Raw genomic sequence first — 27,593 nt, forward strand, 5'->3', positions numbered from 1 at the left:
GCAAACCCCATGCGGGCTTTTAGATGGCTTATTTTTAGTAATGGCTTCCTTCTTGCCACCCTGCCGTACAGGCTACTTTTGTGAAGTGTTTTGGATATTGTTGATTGATGTACATTTTCTCCCATCTCAGCCACTGAACTCTGTAGCTCTTTCAAAGTTGTTGTTGGCCTCATGGTGGCATCCCTCACCAGTTTCCTCCTTGCCTGGCTGCTCAGTTTGGAGGGACGGCCTGATCTAGGCAGTGTCTGGGTGGTACAATGCACCTTCCATTTCTTGCTGATTGAGTAGACTGTGCTCACAGGGATACTCAGAGACTTCGATATTATTTGTAGCCTTCTCCTGATCTGTGTTTTTAATGACTTTGTCCCTGACTTGCTTTGAAAGTTCCTTGGTCTTCATGGTTGAGTCTTTGCTTGAAATTCACTGCTTGACCAAGGAACCTCACAGAGACAGGTATTTTTATTCTGAAATCATGAGAACCACTAATATTGCACACAGACAGAGGCCATTCAACTAATTGTGTGGCTCGTTAAGGCCATTTTGTGCACCTGAATTAATTTAGGTTTGCCACAGCAAAGGGTTTGCATACTTATGCAAGCATGACTTTTCCATTTGTATTTCATATTAATTATCTGTTTATTTCTTTCTTTTTGTTTTTGCTTTGAATGTGGGGAGTAGGTTGTGTATGTAACATATATTAATTCCTACTTCAAAGTGTCATGACTGCAAGCTTTAAAACAACAAAATGTGAAAACTGAATACTTTTGCAAGGCACTGTGTGTGTGTGTGTGTGTGTGTGTGTGTGTGTGTGTGTGTGTGTGTGTGTGTGTGTGTGTGTGTGTGTGTGTATATATATATATATATATATATATATATATATATATATATATATATATATATATATATATATACAGTGGCTTACAAAAGTATTCAGACCCCTGACCAATTCTCTCATATTACCGAATTACAAATAGTACATTGAAATTTCGTTCTGTTTGATATTTTATTTTTAAACACTGAAACTCAGATTCAATTATTGTAAGGTGACATTGGTTTTATGTTGGGAAATATTTTTAAGAAAAATAAAAAAACTGAAATATCTTGCTTGCATAAGTATTCAACCCCTGTGCTGTGGAAGCTCCCAGTTTGCACCGATGAAAGAAATTGCCCTAACGAGGACACAATTACCTTACCATTGGCCTCCACCTGTGACCCATTAAAGTTGCTGTCACATTTTCTGGATACAATCCCCACTGTTGAAGGATTATTGGTAAGGCTGAGAACCTGAAGGAAAATGAAGACAAAGTAATGCAAATGCATAGATTAGGGAAATGGTACAAAATAATATCCAAGTGTTTGGATATCCCAGTGAGCACAGTTGGATCAATAATCAGGAAGTGGAAACTGCATCACACCACCCAGGCACTGCCAAGAAAAGGCCGTCCCTCAAAACTCAGCGCTCAGACAAGAAGGAGACTTGTGAGAGAAGCCACAGAGAGGCCAACAATCACTCTGAAGGAGCTACAGAGTTCAGTTGTTGGGAGTGGAGTAATGGTGCACCAGTCAACCATATCAAGAGCTCTGCATAACACTGGCCTGCATGGGAGGGTGGCAAGAAAGAAGCCGTTACTCAAAAAGTATAATCTGAAAGCACGTCTGAAGTTTGCCAGAAAGCATGAGAGTGACCCAGCTGCTATGTGGGAAAAGGTTTTGTGGTCAGATGAGTCCAAGATAGAGCTTTTTGGCCAAAACTCAAAGCGCTATGTATGACGCAAACCTAACACTGTCCCTGCCTCAAGACACACCATCCCTACAGTGAAGTATGGTGGTGGCAGCATCATGCTGTGGGGATGCTTCTCATCAGCAGGGACTGGGCATCTTGCTACAATTGAAGGAAGAATGGATGGAGCAAAATACAGGAAAATACTGCAAGAGAATCTGCTTCAGTCCGCTAAAAAAATGAAGCTTGGGAGGAAATTCACCTTTCAGCAGGACAATGATCCCAAGCACAAGACCAAAGCAACATTGGAGTGGCTCAAGAACAAAAAGGTGAATGTCCTACAGTGGCCCAGTCAAAGTCCTGATCTGAATCCCATTGAGAATCTGTGGCACTATTTGAAAATTGCAGTCCACAAGCGTCGTCCAACCAACCTGAACAAGAAGAATGGGCCAAAATCACTCCGACACTGTGTGCAAAGCTGGTACATACTTACTCCAAAAGACTTAAAGCTGTTATTGCAGCGAAAGGTGGCTCTACCAAATATTAATGTGTGGGGGTTGAATACTTATGCAAGCAAGATATTTCAGTTTTTTTATTTTTCTTAAAAATATTTCCCAACATAAAACCAATGTCACCTTACAATAATTGATTTTGAGTTTAAGTGTTTTAAAATAAAATATCGAACAGAACGAAATTTCAATGTACCATTTGTAATTCAGTAATATGAGAGAATTGGTCAGGGGTCTGAATACTTTTGCAAGGCACTGTATATATATATATATATATATATATATATATATATATATATATATTACACACACACACACACACACACACACAACACACACACACACCACAACACACACACAACCACACACACATATATCTATATGATATATATAGATATAACACATACACCAAACACATATACACACACACAACACACACACACACCACACACCACACACACACACACACATACACATGCGCCCTATATCCGCCGGACCGTTTTGATCCCCCTGGATGGATCTAACACCTGGATTACAATGTTTAATCAGCTTGCCATACTGGTTAAAAAAAAAAATATATATATATATATATATATATATATATATATATATACACACATATATATAATATATATATATATATATATATATATACACACACACACACACACACACACACACACACACACACATACATACAGTGGCGGACTGGCAAGGTAGAGAGGGCCCTGGCAAAACTCCCTGAGGGGACCCTACCTATTTTGAGCTTTTCTTAATGTTAAGACACAAAGAGGGCACAGATATTATAAAGACATGCCCAAGCTAAATATAATAGCGAGATTTATGCAAGAAAACATTAGTATAAAAGACAGAAAATCATAGAAATCGAATGTTTTGCACTCACAGCACTCAGAAGAAACTTCACACTGCTGCTGACACGAGGTTTGATGCTGTTGTCACTGGTGTTACTGCTGCTCACACTGGTGTTACTGCTGCTCACACTGGTGTTACTGCTGCTGACACTGGTGTTACTGCTGCTGACACTGGTGTTACTGCTGCTGACACAGGTGTTACTGCTGCTGACACTGGTGTTACTGCTGCTGACACTGGTGACACTGGTGTTACTGCTGCTGACACTGGTGTTACTGCTGCTGACACTGGTGTTACTGCTGCTGACACTGGTGTTACTGCTGCTGACACTGGTGTTACTGCTGCTGACACTGGTGTTACTGCTGCTGCTGACACTGGTGTTACTGCTGCTGACACTGGTGTTACTGCTGCTGACACTGGTGTTACTGCTGCTCACACTGGTGTTACTGCTGCTGACACTGGTGTTACTGCTGCTCACACTGGTGTTACTGCTGCTGACACTGGTGTTACTGCTGCTCACACTGGTGTTACTGCTGCTGACACTGGTGTTACTGCTGCTCACTGATAGGCTGATTAAAACACCGTTGTCATCTGAACAGCAAACAAAAAAGTTAACCGCTTTAAAGTTCTATTTCTGTCGCTTGCGTTATATAGTAGTTCATTTAAACAAGGTTTCTTTCCTTCCCGCACCAACGTGTCCCGATTTTGCACTCTCGCTATCTGGTCACCCTACTCCCCTGACACACTCTCCTGCAGTTGGTGCATGTCTGGGTCAATATTACTGTGCTGATCTGCCGGCTTTAAGTTCTTTGATCTGAGGTATAATTTAACACGAACATTTTGCGGGCCCCCGCCGGGATGGGGGAGGGGAGCCCACCAGCCAGTGTTCCAGTAGGCCAGTCTGCCACTATCTATCTATCTATCTATCTATCTATCTATCTATATATATATATATATATATATATATATATATATAGATATATATATATATATATATATAGACACACACAAGTTCTGGCTACATTGTGTTTAGGTAGTATTTTGGTTGTGCCAATGTGACGTGGTATAGACTTTCTATAGACATTGCTGGAAAGTCATTTATTGGTCGTATTATTATATATGTTACCTAACATATAGGTCTGCCCTGAACGCTGCAGAATAACGTTGTGTGCACGTTTAATTTGTCTGTTTCTGGAACTTTCATTAAAAAAAAAAGATTAATCAATTTATAATGCATAAGAATTGGGAGAAGGTTTTTTTCACATTTCATTTTGTTTTGCTAATTTTGAAATAAAGATTAATGCAGTGTGATATAATTTAAGCAGAGTTGTTTTTGTACTGTGTCACACTTACACAAAAATATATCAATAGCCTCTGTAATGATGAGAATTGAACTGTTGACCACCCGATGTAACGTTACATAAACACAATAAATGCAAGCACATACATACATGAATAAGTAAAGAAAATACGATCAGAGAGATGTGTGATTAAATAACGCAAATGGCAAAATGAACCTGCTGCCATTTCAAAAGGTCTTTCAAACGCTCGAGCATCTGAGTCTCATGAAATCGGTCGCAGTCGCCGCCCAGAAATTTCTACAGATCAACAGCAGCAGTTGAGTTGAGGTAAGTTTTTCTTCCCTACGTAATTTATAAATAATGTTTTATTTATTTTCTCCATGTATGTATTCTTCTTTTTATAAATAGTCAGGTGGATAGTTAATTTTCACTATAAATTATGTTTCCGTTCCCTTGCAATTCAAAGATGGCCACTAAACATCGTTTTGGGATACACTCCTGCCTACTGGTAGGTGTCACTGAGCTCCTTTGCCAAAGCTGCCGATAGGCCCCCTTTCCCCAGTGACGTCCTCTGTCCCGCTTCCCGAGGGTACTTAATCATCATGCAGGGGAAGAATCATCCTCTGTCGCTACTCACACTGGTAAGATAAGACCTCAGTGTTGCATTGAGCCATGTCTTCTAAAAAGTGCTGTGTAAACTACAGCTAGTTCCCCTGCACTTTGTACAGAAAGCTGGCATCAGAATCGGTAGTTTAAAAAATCGTCGCCTTTTTATTTTGTTCTGACTTTCAGCACCTGCGCGCTCTGCATGTCAGGCTGCTTCTTTCTGTCTGTCCATCTTAGCAACGGTAAGTATTATTGTTAAGAATTGTGTGTGTTTTCACCCCTTCTTACTTCAGAGAGCACTATTACTCCACGGGACCGGGCTTGCCTTGTTCCCATTGTCGAGTTTTGCCCACCAGCCGTCTGCGGTGGTTGGGCCTTGTTTTGATTGCTCTCCCTCATCTGTCCTGTAATATTGAACTGTTTTTTGTATTTTAAAAACTGCTTTTATTACTGTGTGTTTAAGTCAATCGCCTGCCGTAGCTTCGTCCCTATCCCCCTGTTGTACGCTACGCTCTGCTCAGGCGTGTGACCACGCGGTCAGGGTAGACACCGTGCCTAGCTGCCCCAGTGTTTTTTAGTACCTCCTTGCGTAAGACACTGCCTATACTACTTCGGTACCACTGTGCGCACGGTGCCCATTGTCGCTGTACCGATAAATAGGCTAGCGCGCCAGTGCGGCACGGTACTAGGTGCACGTGGTACTCGGTGCTCTCAGTCCGCGTGGTGCCTGACACTGCACGGTACTCAGTGCATCTGTGCATGCAGTACACGGTGCAAGCACTAACCCGCAGTACGCGGTACTCTGTGCTCTTAATCCGGTGCCACGCTACTCCCAGTGCTCACAGTGCTCGGTGCATGCGACGCACGAGGTGTTTACAGCGCAGTGGTTCTAACCCGCTGTGTTATTATTGCACGGTACTCGGTGCACACGCTGCATGTCATACTCAGTGCTTTTTACCTAGTGCCACGCTATTCCCCGATACACGCGGCGCACACAGTGTTACAGCGCAATGGTTGCTAACCCGGTGCTATGGCTGGTAGGGCTGGCTTCCATGCCTGTGTGACCTGTGGGACCAATATCCCACAGGAGGACAGGCACAGCATGTGTGCGCGGTGCCTAGGCCCCTATCATGCCACCTCAGCCCTAAATGGTGCCTGCGACATCTGCATGGCTTTTCAGCCCTGCGTGCTTGCAAGCCACCTGGAAGGAGTCGCACGGGGGCGTTCTTCGTCCCCCGCAGCGGGCCCTTCCCACTCACGCTGGAAGGGGCGGAGAAGCTGGCCCTGGCCAAGTTTCCTCCACCATTGCAGCCTTGGTTAAGGCTCCGCCGGTGGGATGAATGCCCAAGGACCCCGTGTGCACTAACCTGCAGTGCAGGATAACGGAGACATACGTCAGTAGAGTCTATGTGGCGGGAGCCCAAAGTACCCACCTAGCGAACACATCCAGCATGCTCATTGCATACCTGGACGGAGTTTTTTGTGATGCCCCGTTACCAGAGCCGATGGCCGCGGAACTGAGACTTCGGTTGCACACGTTGCTCCAGATCTCCGGCCTGCAGGGTCAGACCCTGGGCCAGAGTCTGGCTGGCCTAGTGGTCGCACGTAGACAGCTGTGGCTGTCGCAGGAACGGGTGCCTGACGCTGATAAGGCCATGCTTTTGGACGCTCCCATATCTCCAGGCCACACCTTCGGTCCAGCAGTGGAGGAGATTCTTCAGCAGAGCCTTTGGGAATGCGAGGCGTCGAGGCAGGTAGCCGCGTTACTCCCTCCCCCTGCTCTGGCGCAGGTGAGGTCGAGTTCACACAGCCCCGCCAGGTGACCTTAGGCATCGCCTACAGGCCTCACTCAGACGAGAGGCAGACCCCTTCCTCAGCATGGTGGATGTGGCTGTAGCCAGCCCACGTAGCAACAACCGCGACGGCGGTTCCAGGGTTTTCACCCTAGACATCCAGGTGGCCCAGGAGAATCTGGTTTTCATCCCTTGCTAGCTATCGAACGGCCCGGCCTGGGAAATCCCGCTTTGACGGGATCTTCTCAGTCAGGTGAGGGGCACACTTTGGCACCTGGAGCCGGGCAGGCTCCAGCTATGGGTCTGGCCCCTGAAAGGGACTGCTGGTCAGCCTTAGGGCTTTAAGACGCAGTCGTGGGTACGCTGCAGAATGCTAGTATGCTGTAAGTGGAAACGGTATCAAGATTGGTGTCGTTCTAACGGTCATGATCCAATCTCCTGTCCCATGCATGCCATCTTGCAGTTTCTGCAAGATCTGCTTGAGGCTGGTAGATCACCTAGGAGCTATTTCTGCTTGTCATGCCCCTGTTGACTCTCTGTCCCTGGATGTGCATTTTTTGGCTACCTCATTTCTCCGAGGCGCTCGGCGATTGCGCCCTCCTAGGAGGGCCACTCTCCCCGAATGGAGCCTTGAGATTGTACTGGAGGCTCTCACGCAGGCCACGTTTGAGCCTTTATACTCCTGGGAGTTGAAGCACCTGTCTATGAAGACAGCCTTCCTCTTGGTGATCACTGCCGCAAAGCGGGTTAATGAGCTGCAGGTGCTATCTGTGCATAGCTCCTGTATGCATATTTGGGATGATGGTAGCAGAGTGTCACTGCGTGCAAACCCTGCTTTTCTCCCCAAGGTTGTTACAGCCTTCCACGTGAATCAATCGGTGGAAGTAGAGTCCTTCCATCCTCCTCCATTTGCAATGGACAAGGATAGAAAGTTGAACCTTCTATGCCCAGGTTTCCCTGCTATCTTTGCCTTTGGGACAGCAGGGACACCAAGGCGCACTACCACAGGCGGGACTGGCCACAGCGGACCGAGTTCTCTGTGGGGAGGAACAACGTCAAGTGGGAGCCACTGGTGGACCCCCGGAAGGTGCTGATGCCACCACTGCACATCAAATTGGGCCTTATGAAACAATTTGTCAGAGCTCTAGATAAGGAGTCGGCAGCCTTCAAGTACCTTCAAGACTTCTTCCCTAAGCTGTCTGAGGCAAAGGTCAAAGCCGGTGTCTTCGTCGGACCACAGATAAAGAAGATCCTGGAGTGCAATGAATTCCCCAAGAAGCTCACTAGTAAGGAGAAAGCGGCTTGGAACAGCTTTGTCGCAGTGGTTCGGGGCTTCCTGGGCAATCACAAGGCCGAAAACTATGTGGAGCTGGTTGAGACTCTGGTGAAGAACTACGGCACAATGGGCTGTAGGATGTCCCTCAAAGTCCATATCCTTGATGCTCATCTTGATAAATTCAAGGAGAACATGGGAGCGTACTCGGAGGAGCAAGGCGAGCGCTTCCACCAGGATATACTGGACTTTGAACGTCGCTACCAAGGACAGTATAACGAGAACATGATGGGAGACTACATTTGGGGGCTGATTCGTGAAAGTGATTTACAGTATAATCGTAAATCTCGAAAAACTACTCACTTCTAAATCTTTTGTAGTCATTTTTCTATTACTTTAGTATAAATACATGTTAATTTGGATTCATATGTTGTTTTTTTCTGACTTTATGTGAACGAAAAGACACAAATTCGCCCGTTTTCTCATTGGAAATAGGTAAATTTCAAAATATCACTGTCCTGGTCACAAAAGCAAAGTTTGTGGGGAATAATAGCCATTTTCTATACTTTTGAGGCATAAGCAATTAGGAAATAACACTTACTACCCAGGAACAAAAATTGTGTTACATAGTGTTTATATTATTATTATTATTATTATTATTATTATTATTTATATTAAGATTGATGACAGTGGAGTTCAACATTTCTGCTGCATCTTCCATACATTATTTTGTCTATATCTTTATGCTGTATCTAATTATATAATAATTTTTGTATTTTCACATAACTAACCATTGTACACCTTCTATTTTCAGGTCCTGGACAGCAAGTTACACTACTTTCGACACTACGTAAATAATACTGTATCTTATTTAAAGTAAAAAATAAATTAAAAAAAACTGTAAAATTGCAATCTTGATCATTTTAAAGAAATATTAGCGTCAGCTTAATCGTGAATAACTCGTTTTACTATTTTCATGTTTGTATTGGTTTTTGTAATGCATTATAACATGTATACATTTATATAGTTTTACATCCAGTTCAACTAAAAATTTTAACGAACTGGTTGTAAAACTATATGGAGTTGAGTGGCAGTCAAAAGTATTGGCTTAACTCAAACAATTTACCTGCAGTCTTTACGGTACTCGCTAGCATGAATGAGCGTTCAACAAACTTCAAAAACATATTTTCTAAATAAGTGGGCTATAGTTTAATACACACTGTTTATGAAACTAAATAAAAGTAGCTGTTGAAAGTGTTAGCACCCTGCTTCATTTGAAACGGTGTTATTTGGTGTCTACTTTAGGCTATGGAAGCCCTGAAACGCAGTGGCCGTTCGTGCACTAGAGTGGACCACCTAAGCGGTGGAGGGAGTATGACAGGGGGCAATGTGTCGTCTCTGCAGAAGCGAAGTGATCGACCTGCACCTTCCAGAACCGTTCCCAAGTGTGCTCCACCATCTGAGGGTGGAGTCGCCACTCTGACGGATGCGGGTCGCTCCTGGAAAGGAGGTCTGCTGCCCAGTTCACCACTGCGGGAATGTGTGTCGCCCATAGGGACAGAAGGCTCCTCTGAGCCCGTATCAACAGGTTGAAAGCTATGCGATGCAACCCCGGGGACAGTAGGCCTCCCTGGTGGACTGGGAACAGAATAACCAGTTGTCGAGTTTATTACTCTGATCCCTGCAGCCTCAGGGGAGCCAGGCTAGTGTCCATGCACTTTGAAAACGTACGCAGAGCTAGGGAGAGGCCGAATGGCAGCACAGCAGACTCGTACGCGCTTCCTTGAAAGGAAAAGCGCAGATACTTTCTGTGCTCTGGACCAATGGTAACATGAAAGTATGCATTCCTTAAGTCCACGGAACCAGCTTTCTTTTAAGAACTCGTTTAAGAGCCTCAGGGGCCGTATTCACAAAGCTGACCTAAGTCTAAGACCAAAAAAAGGGCTTAACTCGTTTTTGCTGACTCACAAAATGATTTTCTGGGGGGTCTTAACTTAGAATAGCGTTTCTGCTCCTGCTGCTCTGCTCCTGGCGAAGGCGGCTGGGGCTCCTCCCGTTCTGGCTGAAGTGTGGGAACCAGCAAGCATGCTCCCTCTGCCGGTGGAGGTAGGAGCGGCAAGTAGCTCTCCCATGGCGGTGGAGGTGCCAACGACAGGTATTCTCTCTCTGCTGGTGGAGGTGGGAGCTGCAGGCCGTCCTCCCACGGAGGTGGAGGTGGAACCAGCAGGTATTCTCCCTCTGCTGGTGGAGGTGGGAGCTACAGGCCGTCCTCCCACGGAGGTGGAGGTGGAACCAGCAGGTATTCTCCCTCTGCTGGTAGACGTGGGAGTGACGAGCAGTCCTCCCATGGTGGTGGAGGCGGAACGAGCAGGCATTCTCCCTCTGGTGGGGGTACCTGGGTTGTATATGCACCGACTCCCCCCTCTTGGGCTGTGGACACACCGACTCCCCACTTTTGGGCTGTGGAAGTACCAACTTCCCCCTCTTGGGCTGTGGACGTTTGAGCTCCTCCCACTCAGGCGCAGGACGTTCAGGCTCCTCCCACTCAGGCGCAGGACATTCGGGCTCCTCCCACTCAGGTGCAGGACGTTCGGGCTCCTCCCATTCAGGTGCAGGACGTTCGGGCTCCTCCCCTATTGGTGGAGGTGGCAGAACTAGCAGGTATTCTTCTAGTGGGAGGGGGCAATTGAGTGGAAAGTGCCCCCACTCCCCACAGAGGTAGCACTTCTGTGTCACCCCTATGGTGTGGTGGAAGGCTCCCCAGCTGTTCTCCTCCAGTGGCTGTGGTGGGACCAGCAGGCACTCTTCCTCTGCTGGGGCAGGCTTGGTCTGTTCGGGATCCTCCCTCTTGGGTGTTGTTGCTCCAACCAGGCCCTGGTTCCAGGCCTCCTCATATTGGGGGTCGTCATAGGGGCAGTCCTCCCAAATGTGCCCAAACTCACCACAGGCTCCACACAGTACCCTTCTGCAATACCTTTTCCGGCCTGCGTCCAAGTGGTAATCCCCCTCTGACACCACGTGTGAAATGGCTGAGCGGTTACGTCAGACCAGAAGCCGGAAGAATAACAAACAGGCAGATACTACAGTGAAAAAGACGCAGCGTGCGCCTTTCATTAAACACAAAAATAAATAAAATATTTAAAGAAAAATAAACTTGCTCATGGAGCACAAAAGAAAATGTTGAAACAAAAATAAATCGCTATACAAACAAAAAGGTACCGGTCAGGCTGGTCATAGACTTCACTGATTCATTAAATGCCCTCGCTCTTGCTCCAAATACTCCTCGCAATCCTCCTCCCCCCACACTCTCTTGCTTGCCGGGGGATTAACTAGCTACCAATTAGCTGATTATCCCCCGGCTGCATTCTGCATGCGTTTTCGTTCAATGGCAGAGACAAGCCGCCAAACCTCGTCTCTGCCAGTACGCACACACCCAAACTCACACATATGCAGCCACGCTATCATTTTAAACAACTGAAATAAATATACTGAATCAAAATACAAAAATGAAACGGTGCAAAACAATAACACACAAGGTGGAGGGGGAACCCCGTTCTAAAAATAAACAACACAAATCAAAAATAAACATATTTTTATCAGCAAGGCTTTGTCCCATCTCCTTTTCTATGTGCAGGGCTCCTGGCCCTGTTACAGTGCTGAAGAGAGGGTCAGCTGTGGAAGCCTGGCAGAGTTCTTGTGTGAGTGGCCCCAGGAGTGTATTTACTATTGCTTGCTCAGTGTCATTGGGCTTAGATTCCTGCTCCAAAGGTAGGACAGACCATGACAAGTGATCTGCTGCTGAGTTGTTGCCCCCCCCGGTGTGAATTCTAGTAGGAAGTGATATTGCTGTAGCTGGGCTTGTGTCCAGTTCCTGATGTTGCCAGCAGAGCAGTCAGGGCTTGGTGATCTGTTTTTAATGTGACCTTTCGACCATGTAAATACATGTACAACCTCTTGCAGGCCCAGACACATGCCAGTGCTTCTCTTTGGGCTCAATGTTTGAGATGCAAAAGCAGCAGGACGTTCAGTGCCATCCTGCTCCTGTGAAAGGACAGCCTCCAGAGCCATTGCAGATGCATCACATGTAACAAGGTTTGGGGCAGCCATGCTGAAGGGGGGCTAATGTAGGTGCAGAAGTAAACTGAGGCTTTAGCATATGCACGGCAGACTGACAAGCAGGTGTCCAGACCCAGTAGCTGGTGTAGCGTTGAGGTAATGGCCAAAATCTGGGGAAGGAACCGGAGGTAGTGTGTAGTCATGCCAAGGAATGAGGCCAGTTGTGAGACTGTTTGGGGGTCTGGCAGGCGGTGTATGGCATCCACATTAGATTGTAATGGAAAAATGTTGTTAGCTGAGAGCTGGTAACCCACAAAGTCAATCTTGGAAGCTCCAAAGATGCTCTTATCTTCATTCAATGTGAGATGGTGATGTGAAAGACACTGAAAAACTTGTAGCAGATGGGCATTGTGAATCATCTGGGAGGGGTGTCATTGAGGTAAATAGAAACCCAAGAGGTGCCAGCAAAGATGGAGGTCGTTATATTTTTAAAGTAACTGGGGGCAGAGCTGAGCCTGAATGGTATCCAAGTGTAACGAAACACTCCTACATGTGTCACAAAGGCTGTCAAATCTCTGCTGACTGGGATGAGGGAGGCTTGAAGATATCCTTGATGCAGGTCTAGCTTACTGAAGATGTGGAACCATGAAAATGTGTCATCAGTTCTTCTGGTGTTGGCAAGGGATATCTGTCGGGAATAATGGCATTGTTGACAGCTCTAACATCGACGCAAAGTGAGGACCTGAAGAACTTCCGTACCCCCACAATCAATAAGTGTGAAACTGAGCTGAGAAAATAGATCCGATCCCATTAGATTTGCCCCCGTAGCGGTCACAAAAAAAAAAAAACAGCAGCTGGAATAGACATGGAGGTGTAGTGAACAGAAAGCTGAATGGTACCCAGTACGTCAATATGGGAATGACCATAGCCATGAAGTGCAGTGGAGGTGCGTACTATGGGTACTGTGGAAAAGAACTGTTCATAAGTGTCCTTATTTAGAAGTGATACTTTGGCACCATTATCTGTCTTAAGAGAAACAGGTACCCTGTTCAAGGAGCACATACAGGTTTTGAAGCATGAAGGAGGCGAGCACACACTGTGAATAGTGGCAGGAGCAGGAGCGTTTAGCTGAGTCTGATTATTATTTTGGCAAGGAGCAGAGCGACACCATCTTGAAAAATGGTTCTCTGGACTCATGTTGGCTTGACCCACAGTTCCAACATCTCTTAGGCTATGTGCGCTGCTGCTGCTGCACTTTCTGAACAGGTTGTTCGATTACAGTTTCAGTTTTAACTGAAGCAGACAACAGTTGTGCTCCTTTAACAACAGCCTCGACCTGCAGACCAATCTGAAGAGCCAGAGTGAGATTGTCTGATTTTAATAATGACCGTTCTCTTAACTGAGCATTAAAAGTCTTTTCAATCAGTTGCTCACAGATTATTTCTTTGTACAGAGTACCAAATTTGTATGGGGCTGCGAGTTCACGTAGTGAGGAAATACACTGTGAATCAGATGCACCTGGCTGTTGCTAGCGCTGTCTAAACTGGAAGGCTTAAGGAGGATGATTTGAGTAGATCCAAAGTGAGCCACAAGTGCGTTGGTAGCTACAGCATAAGTGGCTACCGTGCCGGGTGTTGGAGATCCTTTGACCATCATTCCTAGGCATTGTGTGAGGATCACCTGCTTCCGAGCATCTTCTACCACATCAAGGCCCATGGCGATTAGGCACGTCTCAAAAGATTTAATCCAGCGATTCCATGGAACCGGTGTGTCTCCAGGCAGCGCTAGAAATGGTGGTGGTGGGGTAAGCAAAGAAAATCTGCCATCCTTGTAGTCAAATGTTATGTGCATAAACACACACAGATGATGCTTCTTTCAACAACAGCATATTTATTACAATCGCTCTGACTCTATCTTCAACCCACTTACGGCAGTTAGACTCAGTGTTCAGACATGCTGTGCCGCACGACTGCCGTAAAGTGGTAGCTCAACAGCAACTGCAGTGAAACCAAAACAGATTAAACAGTGGCTGGTTAGAATGCAGTCAGCACTAAACATCAAAACGTAAACATAACACAATCTCAGGATTCTGATCAGCTGTTCAAATGCTCTAGTGGACAGCAGCACTGCCTGTAGTTTATTCTAAGGATTCTGTTCGGCTGTTCTAACGCTCTGGTAGAGAGCAGCGCTGCCTGTAGTTTACTCTCTTAGGATTCTGTTCGGCTGTTCCAATGCTCTGGTGGACAGCAACGCTGCCTGTAGTTTACACTCTCAGGATTCTGTTCGGCTGTTCCAATGCTCTGGTAGAGAGCAGCGCTGCCTGTAGTTTACTCTCTTAGGATTCTGTTCGGCTGTTCCAATGCTCTGGTGGACAGCAACGCTGCCTGTAGTTTACACTCTCAGGATTCTGTTCGGCTGTTCCAATGCTCTGGTAGAGAGCAGCGTGCCTGTAGTTTACTCTCTCAGGATTCTGTTCGGCTGTTCCAATGCTCTGGTAGAGAGCAGCGCTGCCTGTAGTTTACTCTTTCAGGATTCTGTTCGGCTGTTCCAATGCTCTGGTAGGGAGCAGCGCTGCCTGTAGTTTACTCTTTCAGTATTCTGTTCGGCTGTTCCAATGCTCTGGTAGAGAGCGCTGCCTGTAGTTTACTCTCTCAGGATTCTGTTCGGCTGTTCCAATGCTCTGGTAGAGAGCAGCACTGCCTGTAGTTTACTCTCTCAGGATTCTGTTCGGCTGTTCCAATGCTCTGGTAGGGAGCAGCGCTGCCTATAGTTTACTCTCTCAGGATTCTGTTCGGCTGTTCCAATGCTCTGGTAGAGAGCAGCGCTGCCTGTAGTTTACTCTTTCAAGATTCTGTTCGGCTGTTCCAGTGCTCTGGTAGAGAGCAGCGCTGCCTGTAGTTTACTCTTTCAGTATTCTGTTCGGCTGTTCCAATGCTCTGGTAGAGAGCAGCGCTGCCTGTAGTTTACTCTCTTAGGATTCTGTTCGGCTGTTCCAATGCTCTGGTGGACAGCAACGCTGCCTGTAGTTTACACTCTCAGGATTCTGTTCGGCTGTTCCAATGCTCTGGTAGAGAGCAGCGCTGCCTGTAGTTTACTCTCTCAGGATTCTGTTCGGCTGTTCCAATGCTCTGGTAGAGAGCAGCGTGCCTGTAGTTTACTCTCTCAGGATTCTGTTCGGCTGTTCCAATGCTCTGGTAGAGAGCAGCGCTGCCTGTAGTTTACTCTCTCAGGATTCTGTTCGGCTGTTCCAATGCTCTGGTAGAGAGAGCAGCGATTCTGCCTGTAGTTTACTGCCTGTAGTTTACTCTTTCAGGATTCTGTTCGGCTGTTCCAATGCTCTGGTAGAGAGCAGCGCTGCCTATAGTTTACTCTCTCAGGATTCTGTTCGGCTGTTCCAATGCTCTGGTAGAGAGCAGCGCTGCCTGTAGTTTACTCTTTCAGGATTCTGTTCGGCTGTTCCAATGCTCTGGTAGAGAGCAGCGCTGCCTGTAGTTTACTCTTTCAAGATTCTGTTCGGCTGTTCCAGTGCTCTGGTAGAGAGCAGCGCTGCCTGTAGTTTACTCTTTCAGTATTCTGTTCGGCTGTTCCAATGCTCTGGTAGAGAGCAGCGTGCCTGTAGTTTACTCTCTCAGGATTCTGTTCGGCTGTTCCAATGTTCTGGTAGAGAGCAGCGCTGCCTGTAGTTTACTCTTTCAAGATTCTGTTCGGCTGTTCCAGTGCTCTGGTAGAGAGCAGCGCTGCCTGTAGTTTACACTCTCAGGATTCCATTCGGCTGTTCCAGTGCTCGTACAGGAGAATTATCTTTTGCACATCAACCCCTGGAGACTGTTTCCATCATAGTGTGAAGATGGAATTTGATCAATTTTGTTTCACTGGTTTTAAAGATCGTATGAAGATGAAATCTGATAAGCTTTCTTTCTCTGGTTTTAAAGATTGTGTTTCGAAATTGCCAAGAACCTCCTGCTAATGCTTCTCCTCAGGTCCACAATAACAAATAGATACATTCTTGTTTATTCTATTCTTTGATCTCTGTGTGCTGCTAATTAAGTTTGAACCACTTGTAAACAAGGCTTTGTGTCAATGGGTAAATCTTTTGGTTAAATAAATCAATAAATAAAAGAGAAACATTCAATAGATAAATAGCATGCAATAAATTCAAGTCCACCTTACTAGCAACACTTTTAAATTGAAATGAATTAAAACTGCAAAGAATAACTCTTACAGGCCTTGTTTGTAGTTTGGAAACATTAGGCCTTATTTACAAGACTTTAACTCATAAGGTGTTTAAAGTCCTTGTAGTTATTTGACGATGTTATAATATTTGATTTCAGAAATACAGAACTATTAGATTTTCTATTTCCTGTTTACATGCTGCACACTTGACTTATTTTGCAATTTAAAAGGCAACATATATATATTTTTTATTAGTATTATTTGCTTATTATATTTATTCTTTCGTTTCCTCATGAGTCATGGAGTTACCACAGATTAAAGAAAGAAACTAAACAAATATTTAATTAGTAATGTACATGTGTTTGTAATAAAGAAAGAACAAGATTTAATTTCAACGCTGATAATTTTTTAAAAAATTTTTTTCAAACAAAAAAAATTCTAAAACTGGCTACCGATTTTCAAAAGTGCTCACTTTGTTTCTGTGTGTGTAATGTACCATTTTTTTTATGTAATATATAATATATATATATATATATTATATATATATATAGATGTTATATAGTTTGAAATCTAAATCATTTTCTCTATATCTAGAGATGTAAGGAAACTTTCTGGATATCTTTGTACATGAGATGTTACATCTCTACAGTCCTATACAATGAATACATAAATAAACGAATCCATAATTAAATGATGAGAGAGCACTTACAATGTTCATTCATAACTGCTAAGTACTTTTAATTGGTTTTGTAACATGGTGTTTTCCTTTCACAAAAAAAAAAAAAAAAAATTTGCAGTTTGCGCTTGCACCCTGGATTGGACTAACTGCTTTGATTAAATATGCACATGTTTTCTGAAAGCAGATGTCAATCAATCAATGTTCAATTCACATTTATTTTACTTTGTTGTTGTGTATCTTCAAAAATCATTAAATGAAAGTAACTTTTTTAAAAACGTGTTGACAGATCTCCTGAATGATAACTGGTAATGATGTGATTGGTTTACTTTGTAACAGTTCAATCATATAGATTTGCTTGGTGAAACACACAACAATGAAATGTGATGTATTTGTATGTGTGACTTATATGTAGTGCTACTATACGAGTATGTGATAGTTGTATTGAAAAGAGAACTATGGGGGTACCCTTAGAAAAAATATAATTTCATTAAAAATATATATATGTAAGAAGAGGAGGGGGGGAATCGGGTGAAATGATATCAGTCGTTTATCATGTTTTATTTTTTGTTTAGAAATCCTGCTTCAGACATTGAATTACCTGTTTACCATCATCAGACTCTCGGTTCAATCGGTTCTTTTTGAAATTCATTAATAGAGACCGTGTTTGCTTTTAAATCGCATTTTACAGTCCTCTTCAAAACAATTCTCCATACTGCTGGAATGGTTTATTCTGTGTGTCTCGTCTTTCTTCACCGGCGTTTTAGTTGCAGTCACCTTTTAAGAAACAGGAAAGGAACACAGAAAGAAAAAAAATCATCAATATCGAACGATCGAATGGTCTGGACATCCCGAACGGCTACATTTTAATTCAGAAAGATTCAGAATAGCCTACCAGTATACAATCGTCTATTTAAAATGTAACAAATATTACACAATAACTAACACTACAAATGTGCTTCTCAGCAGAAATTCGTATTTTAAACCTAAATACAAACTATTATTAATGCTGTCAAACGTGCATGTCTTCCATGTTATTGCTATAGAAGTCTTTTCAGCGGCATTTTTTTCAACCAAATTATTATTATTTTTTTATTCGAGATATTTGGCAAAGTCGGTTCATTCCACCTGGGTGTCCACTAGCTAATGACTTGGCCAAGTAGCTTTCCGTGTATTTCTCACACGCCTCGAAGGCACTATTGCATGGGTACAGTCTTGCCAGTTGGAAGGTGTACAGTAATCAGGATTATGATATATAAATCAATATTTACAATAGGGGTTTTTCAATAGATTCAAGTTGATATTGTGTCTTTGTGACGTCCCTCGTCGTCCCCTTAAAAGGAAATTAATAAAATAAGTAATAATCGTTAGACCTCATACAATTTGTAGGATTACACAGGACGGCGTCTTCGTGTGTTTTAGTATACAATATTGTTTTTAAGCAGGTGTAAACAGTGAAATCCAAAATAACAGCAACAGTTACTACAGATTGGTTTGTTTACTTGTCTTCAATATTTGCATTGTAGTTTTTAGTTAGTATTCACTTTTACTGGTAATTTATACAATACAGCGATTAGTATTTGATATAGAATGATTTGGATATGTGAAATCAAGCAGGATTAAATAGGCGGGATTTCACAGGAATGGAATATGTTTTAAATACACCTACAACAACCACAGTAAAATGAACTAAGATGACGTAGGTTATTCCCTAATAACATTCCCAATTTGTATTATGCAGCAGCACTCAAACCAGATTTAGATTTAACATGAACAAAGACATTAAACTAACCCCCGTTAAAATAACGCTTTCTGACTCCACTGTTTTAATGTTGAATGGTGCAGCTAGCAACGCCTACTGGCCAATCTAAATAATACGAAATTAATTAAACGTATTATATTTGCAAGATGATTATGCTGTTAACAAAATATCATTAACATCTGCCACACACAACTCCAAACGAACAAAATAAAAAATAAAAAACGCGATCTAACGCGATGTTTAAACTAAGCAAACAAACAAAAATCTTTATAAACATAAGTCATTTGTATTCTTAATGAAGTAATGTTGGCATATCTGTCTTGCTTCTACAGGCAAAACGCAATGTACACTGTCTGCCAGTAGAGGGAGCCGCACATTACATTTTACTCGAAGATTGAATCAAACTCTAGAAATAGAACCACCACGCGTAGATGCACAAGCTGGAGTAAGCAGAGCAGTTGTGTGTGTGATCTGATGAATAGGTCAAACGTGGGCTTTAGGCATAAATAGAATGTAGTCTGCAGTTAAGAAACAAACACTGTGACCCTACCCTTAATGTACAGGCACTACTGTAATGCAACACTTTGCATTGAAGTCTATTTTGAATGTGGAATGGGGGGACATTAAACGCCATCTGAAGATCCCAAACAACTGTCAACTGTCTAATATTAGCACTCCTGTATTCCGGCTTTATTATTGTCCTCCCAGGCACATCTCATTGTAATAGAGCGCTTTTATTAAAAGATTAGCACTAACTTTTGCAGTTGGTGGAAAAACATTGTTTATCGCCGAGTTATTTGCAGCTGGGCAGTATTAAAGCCACGGTTTGACGAGACCTGCCAAAAGTAAATCAATTTGTATGTGTGTATGTATGTATGTATGTATGTATGTATGTATGTATGTATTATTATATTATTATTATTATTATTATTATTATTATTATTATTATTATATTATTATTATTATTTAAATACCGATATATAGTGGCAATTTAGAACCTAGGTAGGGTATTTAAGGAGATATTTCAGTAAACAACACCATGTCAATAGAATTATGCATGAAAAAAAAAGCCGCCCACTCGTTTTCATCACACGTTGCCAAGTATGTTGTAAAGAATGAGCGCTCGCCTCCATTGTGTAAATAAAAGCCAGACCACTCTTAATAAACCTGCTTCGTAATGAAACACAGTACTGTAATGCCGCTTGGTGTTGCAATCCGCGAACCCAAGGCGAGACCGCTTACAGTAGGCTAATGCAATTGCATTGACATCTGAAAGAAACATTAACTTACTGGTTTGGAAATACTAATTAATTTCAGTGATGTGGTCGGAAAGGGTTACACTTGTAATAGCGTTTCTCGTGGAATCAATGCATGTAACTGTGTTTCTCCATGAATTATTGCACTTCTGGCTTTTGTAGTTTATAACACATATTATCTCTTGTCTGCCACCCTTAAATTGCTTTTTCTTAAAATAAAAACTAACATGACGCGCGTTATATTAAACTCGAAGTAAGATAGCCTGTGGCGAATATTTTTGTCAATGGTTAAGAGGCAGAATTAACGCGCCCGCGCATCAAATCATCCGCAATCGACGGATCTTGGGTAGGTGTGCATTACGCTTTTGCTAAGTGTAACATCTTATCAAGATAAATATAGAATGATCGTTGACTTTTATTGGGGAGTGTTTTCACTGATTCCACCGAATCAGACACCCACACCACAGACCGTGACCTGAACGTAGTTTCCTAGTATATTATTTTGAGGGAAAGTTTCGGCTGGAAATGTCACTTGGTTTGGATTGAAAGAACTTTTGTTGTTGTTTTTTTTAAAATCTTTTCCCCACCCCCACCGATTAGAAGACCGCCCACCACAGACAGTCTGCCCGAGATCCCTTATAGATTTAAAAAGAGAGGCTGCATCCACACAGTGACATTCATTGAACACAGCGCTCGTAAGCAGATTGCTTTGCCGCTGCCGGTATCTGTGCTCCAGTTCCCTTTGCCTGTACCCCGCGAAGGATGCTTAAACAACTCCAGCTCCGCACAGGCATGCTTTTGTTATTTATCTGGCTTTTTCATTGTATGGAAGATCACAAAGCACAGGGTAAGTCTGGATGCGATCGCTTATATATATATATATATATATATATATATATATATATATATACACACACACACACACACACACACACACACACACACACACACACACACACATTTCATTTACATTTCCAATGTCTTGTGGCTTTTTAGCATGTGAAGTGCAACGAGCAGAATGACAGCTTGCCCTCAAAGACCTAAAGGGACTGTGTAGTACCTGCAGTTCAGGGGTCGGATTAATGCATGGCTACTTTTTAAATATATGTTTAGCAGTGTATTAAGAAGGTTATCTTTTATTTATTTGTTAAGTATACTGTATATGTATTATAATAACGAATGACGGATTAATACTTCATAATAATATGTATTATAATGTAATGCCGCGCTGTTTTATTATAAAAGTTTTTTAAAATGCAATTTCTGGATGCTTGTTTTTACTTTAAATGTATTACATTATCAGTGGAAACTACTACCTCGATGCTATAAATCTGTATCCCGTTTATTTTATCAACAAAATATTGGCACTGCAAATGCTGCTGATTAAAGACTGACACAAACTTTCGAGGGGTCTGGATTAAATGCAGATCGTTTACACGCGTTGACTAGAGCAGGGGATACGATTACGTGCCGCGGTATTAGCTCGAGGACAACAGTAACATAGTGCAATTAATGAATGCTGGACACACAACACGTGATTGTCTGTCTTGTGGACTTTATGCCAGACATTATACCAGCAGCCACATTACAGTGTTTCACTTTTTAATAACCAGCTTTTTGGAGGCTCACGGGTGTACACGGGTTTTCTGTCTAGGTCTCTTGGCGAATAGAGTATCGTAAATAGCGCAGCATTGTATCTGTACATTAATGAGTTGCCACTGAACTTGCAAAGTCGCAATACGGGTTGTAGTAGGTAGTGTTAGGAATAATCACCCCTTACTTTTGGACACAAATGTAACTGTGACTCAAGCAAGTCAGTGACTTCTCCAGAAACATTGTAAAATAAATATAAACATTGCGTGACTCGGGAAATCTAGTCCTTTGAAATACGTGTGTCGCTGGACTACCATATATGCACTGATGCGGAGAGGTTCATCTTCCAAAGAATTGAAATAAGTGTTATTATTATTATTATTATTATTATTATATTATTATTATTATTATTAGTAGTAGTAGTAGTAGTAGTAGTAGTAGTAGTAGTAGTAGTAGTATTTACACCACGGTGTTAAAAAGACGCGTGTTTCATACAGTATTACACTGGGTTGTTGACTTAGTGAATTTGTTTAGTTTGTGAATTTAATTTAAATGAATTAAAAGTTAACCACCTTCTCGCTAAATGTAGCTAGCTCCTCTGTGTATAAAACACTTGGCATCCAGCAATGCTTTGCGGATCTGCTGCCTCCTGCAGGGAAAGCATTCCGAACTGTCTTTACACATGCACGCTAGCAGCGGGTCTGCGGGGTTGTGGAACCGGCTGTTGATAGATCATTGTACTGGGATCACAAGTGTTGAAACAGTTTCACCACGTTACACATTCAGACATAATACCGAGGTTAAACAATCTAGAATAAGCCAATACAGGCTGCACGTGTTTTGTCTGGGGCACTGGCCATACACATTAATACGACTCCTATTTATTTATTTATTTATTTTACAGCTGGTAATTGCTGGCTACAACAAGGTAAAAACGGAAGGTGCCAAGTTCTCTACATGACTGGGCTCAGCCGGGAAGAATGCTGCGGAAGCGGGAGGCTGGGAACGTCATGGACCGATGAAGACGTGCCGAATAGTACGCTTTTCAGATGGATGATCTTCAATGGTGGAGCCCCACACTGTACACCGTGCAAAGGTAAGCTGCTGCTTTCATCTTTTTTATTCAAAGCAAGTGTTCATTTTGCTATATGATGCATTTGTAAATGACAACAACTGAATAAAAATTAATGGATATTTCTTAACATTGATGACTCTCCGAGTGTGTTGTTGTTATTATTATTATTATTATTATTATTATTTAATAATAATAATAATATAATAATAATACACCACGATGGTAAACAATTTTCCTGCACACAAAGTATGTGTGTGACCCATACAGTATTACACTGGGTTGTTGACAATATAATGACAATGCAGCAATTATTGCAAATAAGATTTGGTTTATATATATATATATATATATATATATATATATATATATATATATATATATATATATATATATATATATATATACCAACTATTGTATTGCATTTTTAACAGAAACCTGCGACAACGTAGACTGCGGTTTAGGCAAAAGATGCAAAATGAACAAGAGGAACAAACCTCGCTGCACCTGCGCGCCTGACTGTTCCAACGTTACTTGGAAGGGGCCTGTGTGTGGATCCGATGGGAAGACCTACAAAGATGAGTGCGCCTTGCTGAAGGCCAGATGCAAAGGGCACCCAGACCTTGAAGTTCAATACCAGGGCAAATGCAAAAGTAAGTACACATTTTCTCTGAGTTCGTTCTTGCGTTGTTGATCAGCACTACAGCAGTTTTCATTTGTTGAGTTGAAATTTTTTCAACCAGACATCTAATAAAGTATTGATGATAATCATTTTGCTGTTTGATTTTGGTAAATACATTCATATCCAAGATACAAAGTAAAGAAACCTGTTTCCCGCTTGGCATAGCCACAGTTCGCTTGTCGAAGTAGGAAGTTACAAAGTAGGCTGCAATGGTCACTGCTGACAACATAAACCCAGTATAGATTTAGGGTAAATAAAACAAGTGCAGTTGCTTATATCTCTATTTTTCTTACTTTCAGAAACCTGCCGGGATGTTCTCTGTCCAGGTAGCTCCACTTGTGTAGTGGATCAGACCAATAATGCCTACTGCGTGACGTGCAATCGGATATGCCCAGAACCAACTTTACCTGAACAGTACCTGTGCGGAAATGACGGAATTATTTACTCAAGCGCGTGCCACCTGAGGAGGGCTACCTGTCTATTAGGCAGGTCGATAGGAGTGGCGTATGAGGGAAAGTGTATAAGTAAGTATTCCTTTTTAAATAATTCTTAACTGTTACCACTGTGTCTCTTGAATAAACCTAATTCACCCCTCTCAAACCGCTGCCTATTTTGGAAGCTGTCATTTTACTAGTATGTTATTTCTGGGTTCATATTTCTATGTTTGCTGGGGCATTTGAAAGGCATTCCTAAGTTAGCTGCAATATATTTATATGAAACATAATGTCCAAATTCAATTTGTAAGGGTTGAGTGCCGTCATCCAACAAGCTGAAATGTCAGTTGGAGACTATGATATTTGTCAAGCCGTACAGTGAAATTACATAACAGGACTCAGTGTGCATGTCAAGTATTGCGTACTTAAATACCCACCAGGTACCTTTACACTGTCAAAAAAATGATAAATAAATAAATCCCATGTGTTTTTCAGAAGCGAAGTCCTGTGAGGATATCCAGTGTCACAGTGGGAAGAAGTGTCTGTGGGATGCGAGGATGAGCAGAGGGAGATGTTCACTCTGTGATGAGGTGTGTCCTGAGAGCAGATCAGATGATGCAGTCTGCGCCAGTGATAACACCACTTACCCCAGCGAGTGTGCCATGAAACAAGCAGCTTGCTCTCTGGGAGTACTGCTGGAAGTGAAGCATTCAGGATCTTGCAACTGTAAGTAAATCCTTAGGTGAAAGACACTTCTGTGCTTTCTCAGCAATCCCATGCAGATTAAGGAGTGAGAATGGGAATTCTTGTCGCATGTGGATGGCTTTAATAATGATGCATTTCCTGCCAAACTAAATAGAAGCAAAAACTCGTATTTGGGAGCTGTTGGGTTCCTAATTACCTTCACATAACTAACAAGGATATTGGAAGACTAACTTTACAGTTAGCACAATTCAGATATGAATTCCAAAAGTGGATGTGATCGTCCTAGCATGAAACTGTGCTTAGTAGTGGTATTGTATGAATCTAGGAAGGCAAACATTTAGCAATGAGCTGATGCTAATATGATACTGAGAAAAATTCACAAAAGTGTTTATTTTTATATATATATATAGATATATATATATAATATATATATATATATTATATATATATATATATATATATATATGCTGAAAGGAGACTTTAGCATCAGCTCATTGCAAAATGTTTTGCCTTGCACTGCTAAGCACAGTTTCATGCTAGGACGATCACATCTAGTGTTTTGGAATTCCTATAATTGTGCTAACTGTAAAGTTAGTCTTCCAATATTAAGAACAATCAATACACAATATATATATATATATATATATATATATATATATATATATATATATATATATATATATATATATATATATATGTGTGTGTGTGTGTGTGTGTGTGTGTGTGTATTTCATGATATTATGTTTTTTACAGTTTGCAAGGCTTGTAGAATCATGTCTTTTTTTCCTACTAAAACAAATGAGTAAATGTCTGCATATTTATTTCTGTAAATAATTGATCTTAAACTATCAATCTGAGCATGTGGATTATTTATGAGGCACTGCCTATATGTTTTACTGTTTTGCTTTTGTCAGTTGTCTTTGTGAACCTCATGTAGAAATACTTCTGTCTGCCCCCCGTTCCCACCCCCTGTCCCATGTGTGCACTGGCAGAAACAGTTAGGGGATGGGTCAGGGTTGAATCTTAGCCCAGTTGCAGTTAATGTTCGCAGAAATACTGCTAAGGAAGGAAACTCAAATACAGTACATCTAGACAACAAGAGCATGTTGTGTGCTTTCAGGAATTTAAGCCATTGAACCTTTGCATCTCTCTATGTCTGCACTTCTGACTTTCTAGATTATGTAAATCTCAATGCATAACAGCAGATGCCATACTAACTGTCAAGTCCTGTAGGAACACAAGGTTACATTGTGGCTGTCCAGAGGGCTTTGAAAACATGCACTGAGCTTCTGCGCTGTTGTGATCCTTATTTATACAACAGCTCCCGTGTATTCCCCCATATAGCCATTACTGAAGACCAGGAGGAAGAGGAGGAAGATGAAGACCAGGACTACATGACTTCTCTGCATATATTTCCATTACTGGACTGGTAAAGCAGTGGGACTGTGGGAGCAGCCCTAGGGCAAGGACTCCTGTCCATACTGTAAATAAGAAAGAAGAGAAGTACAACTATAGTTGAGTCTGCTAGATGTTTATTTATACAGTGTCGTGGTTTATAATTTATACATTTCAAAATGTCTGGCTCACTATATACCTTGTTTTTGTTTTGTAATTTTGGGGTTTTGTTCTTGTTTCCTTTCTTTTTATTTTGAAGAAATATATTGGTCCAAAGAAGAGCAGTGTTATTTATTGTGAGGTACCGGTAGTATGCTACCATGTAAAGTAGAATTCTTCTGCAAGCTGTACATTGCATTCCTATGGCTGTACAAATCTGCTTATTCCTGGCATTTTCTTTCTGTAGTACAGGTGTTTATTTCTCATAACACTGCATGTTAGTCTGTGTGTTTATTTATTGCAAATCTGCTACACATTCATGTACATAAAATGCTTCAGGTTTTGTTTATAATTAGGGAATCATTATTACTGACCAAAGGACCTCTGCTAATGGTTCTGCACATGTGTGTGGTTCACCACAGTGACATTACATTGAGAGGATTTCTTTTCTTCAAAACAGACCATTGTTTCTTTGAACACAGTCTAGAACAGCATGGTGCATAATTTGTTCCAAACATGTCAGGACATGCAGAAGTCAATGTAACAGCATTGCAGATATCTCCCCAGATCAATATGCTCAGGCTGTCGGGGAGTTTACAGTTTGTTTAGGATATGTCTTTTATTATTGAATTCAACTGCATAGAAACTGGTTTAGCCAAAGCACTGTGTCTTCGTGTGAAATGTACTGCATCAACATTATATCAGACTTCATCAATTAGCTCTTCTCTCTTTATTTTCTTTGTTTTTTTGCAAGAGGTATTTTTCATTGTTGTTTGCTGATGCATTTTTTTTTAATTTTCAACCATGAACAGTTAAATACAAATTCAGTTATAAATATATAGTTTTGTATTTTTTTATGTAAATGTCAAATGTATATAAAAAGTTATAATGGTATTTGTACAGACATGATGAGTGAAACAATAAAAAAACGGAATTTTCCCTAATTGTTGCTTTGTTGTGGAATTTTTCAAATAAAAACACACAATCACAATTTATTGCCATATCTATGAGAAACGAGAAAGTTCAGGCATTAAAGAAAATAGTTGATAAAGGTCAAATCCATGTTGTGGGATTTAGAGACTGCACATTGAAGAGCTTTTCCCTTCTATAGTTTTATAGCTCCTTTCAGATCACCAGCCTTGCATGATTTGGGATCATTAACATAAAGGACCCATAGTGCCGACAGAGCCGGCATACAGCAAGGGCACACACTGGCTAGTGTGGGACCCCTGTGTCCACAGGGCCTGTGTTTCCAATCAAACCTATATTCCCTGAGACCACAGGAAGTCTATCTGTGGAAATGTAGCTTCTTCACTTAAATTAAAGGGCTTGTCATTATACAAGTGGGATTGAGACTAAAGAAAGGCGTGAGGGGCAGCGAGCTTGAAGCATGTGAGTGCTTGAGTGAAGATGGTGTTAGACAGGACAAGCTGGACAGGTCCCTGTACTCATAGATCCAGGTCAGGCAGCATCCTCTGCTTGCTGAGCGGCTTGAGACGAGTAAGGGCCAGGACAAGACATACAAACAAGACACTGGGAACTCTCACCGTGGAGGATG

General features: G+C 42.1%; 1 protein-coding gene across 2 annotated transcripts; it reads left to right on the forward strand.

The window, feature by feature from the left end:
• The first annotated feature begins 20,395 nt into the window (after positions 1-20,395).
• On the forward strand, positions 20,396-26,940 carry LOC121299818 (follistatin-A-like). Of its 2 annotated transcripts, none has more exons than XM_041227926.1 (6): positions 20,396-20,842; positions 22,493-22,684; positions 23,095-23,313; positions 23,642-23,866; positions 24,272-24,502; positions 25,826-26,940. In XM_041227926.1, the coding sequence occupies exons 1-6, from the start codon at positions 20,758-20,760 to the stop codon at positions 25,912-25,914; spliced, it is 1,041 nt and encodes a 346-aa protein (XP_041083860.1). In that variant the 5' UTR covers positions 20,396-20,757; the 3' UTR covers positions 25,915-26,940. The 2 variants fall into 2 exon arrangements, with proteins under 2 accessions (XP_041083860.1, XP_041083870.1); XM_041227936.1 differs by having other exon boundaries at positions 25,803-25,908.
• The last annotated feature ends 653 nt before the right edge of the window (positions 26,941-27,593 follow it).

This window comes from Polyodon spathula, chromosome 2 (genome assembly GCF_017654505.1).
Source record: "Polyodon spathula isolate WHYD16114869_AA chromosome 2, ASM1765450v1, whole genome shotgun sequence".
NCBI classification, from domain to species: Eukaryota; Metazoa; Chordata; class Actinopteri; order Acipenseriformes; family Polyodontidae; genus Polyodon; species Polyodon spathula.

What these genes read in the sequence shown, in the direction of transcription:
- LOC121299818 (XM_041227926.1), top strand. Translation starts at nt 20,758, where the DNA reads ATGCTTAAACAACTCCAGCTCCGCACAGGCATGCTTTTGTTATTTATC. An exon ending in ATACCAGGGCAAATGCAAAA is followed by an intron (nt 23,314 to 23,641) that starts GTAAGTACACAT and finishes TCTTACTTTCAG; the next exon opens with AAACCTGCCGGGATGTTCTC. An exon ending in GTATGAGGGAAAGTGTATAA is followed by an intron (nt 23,867 to 24,271) that starts GTAAGTATTCCT and finishes TGTGTTTTTCAG; the next exon opens with AAGCGAAGTCCTGTGAGGAT.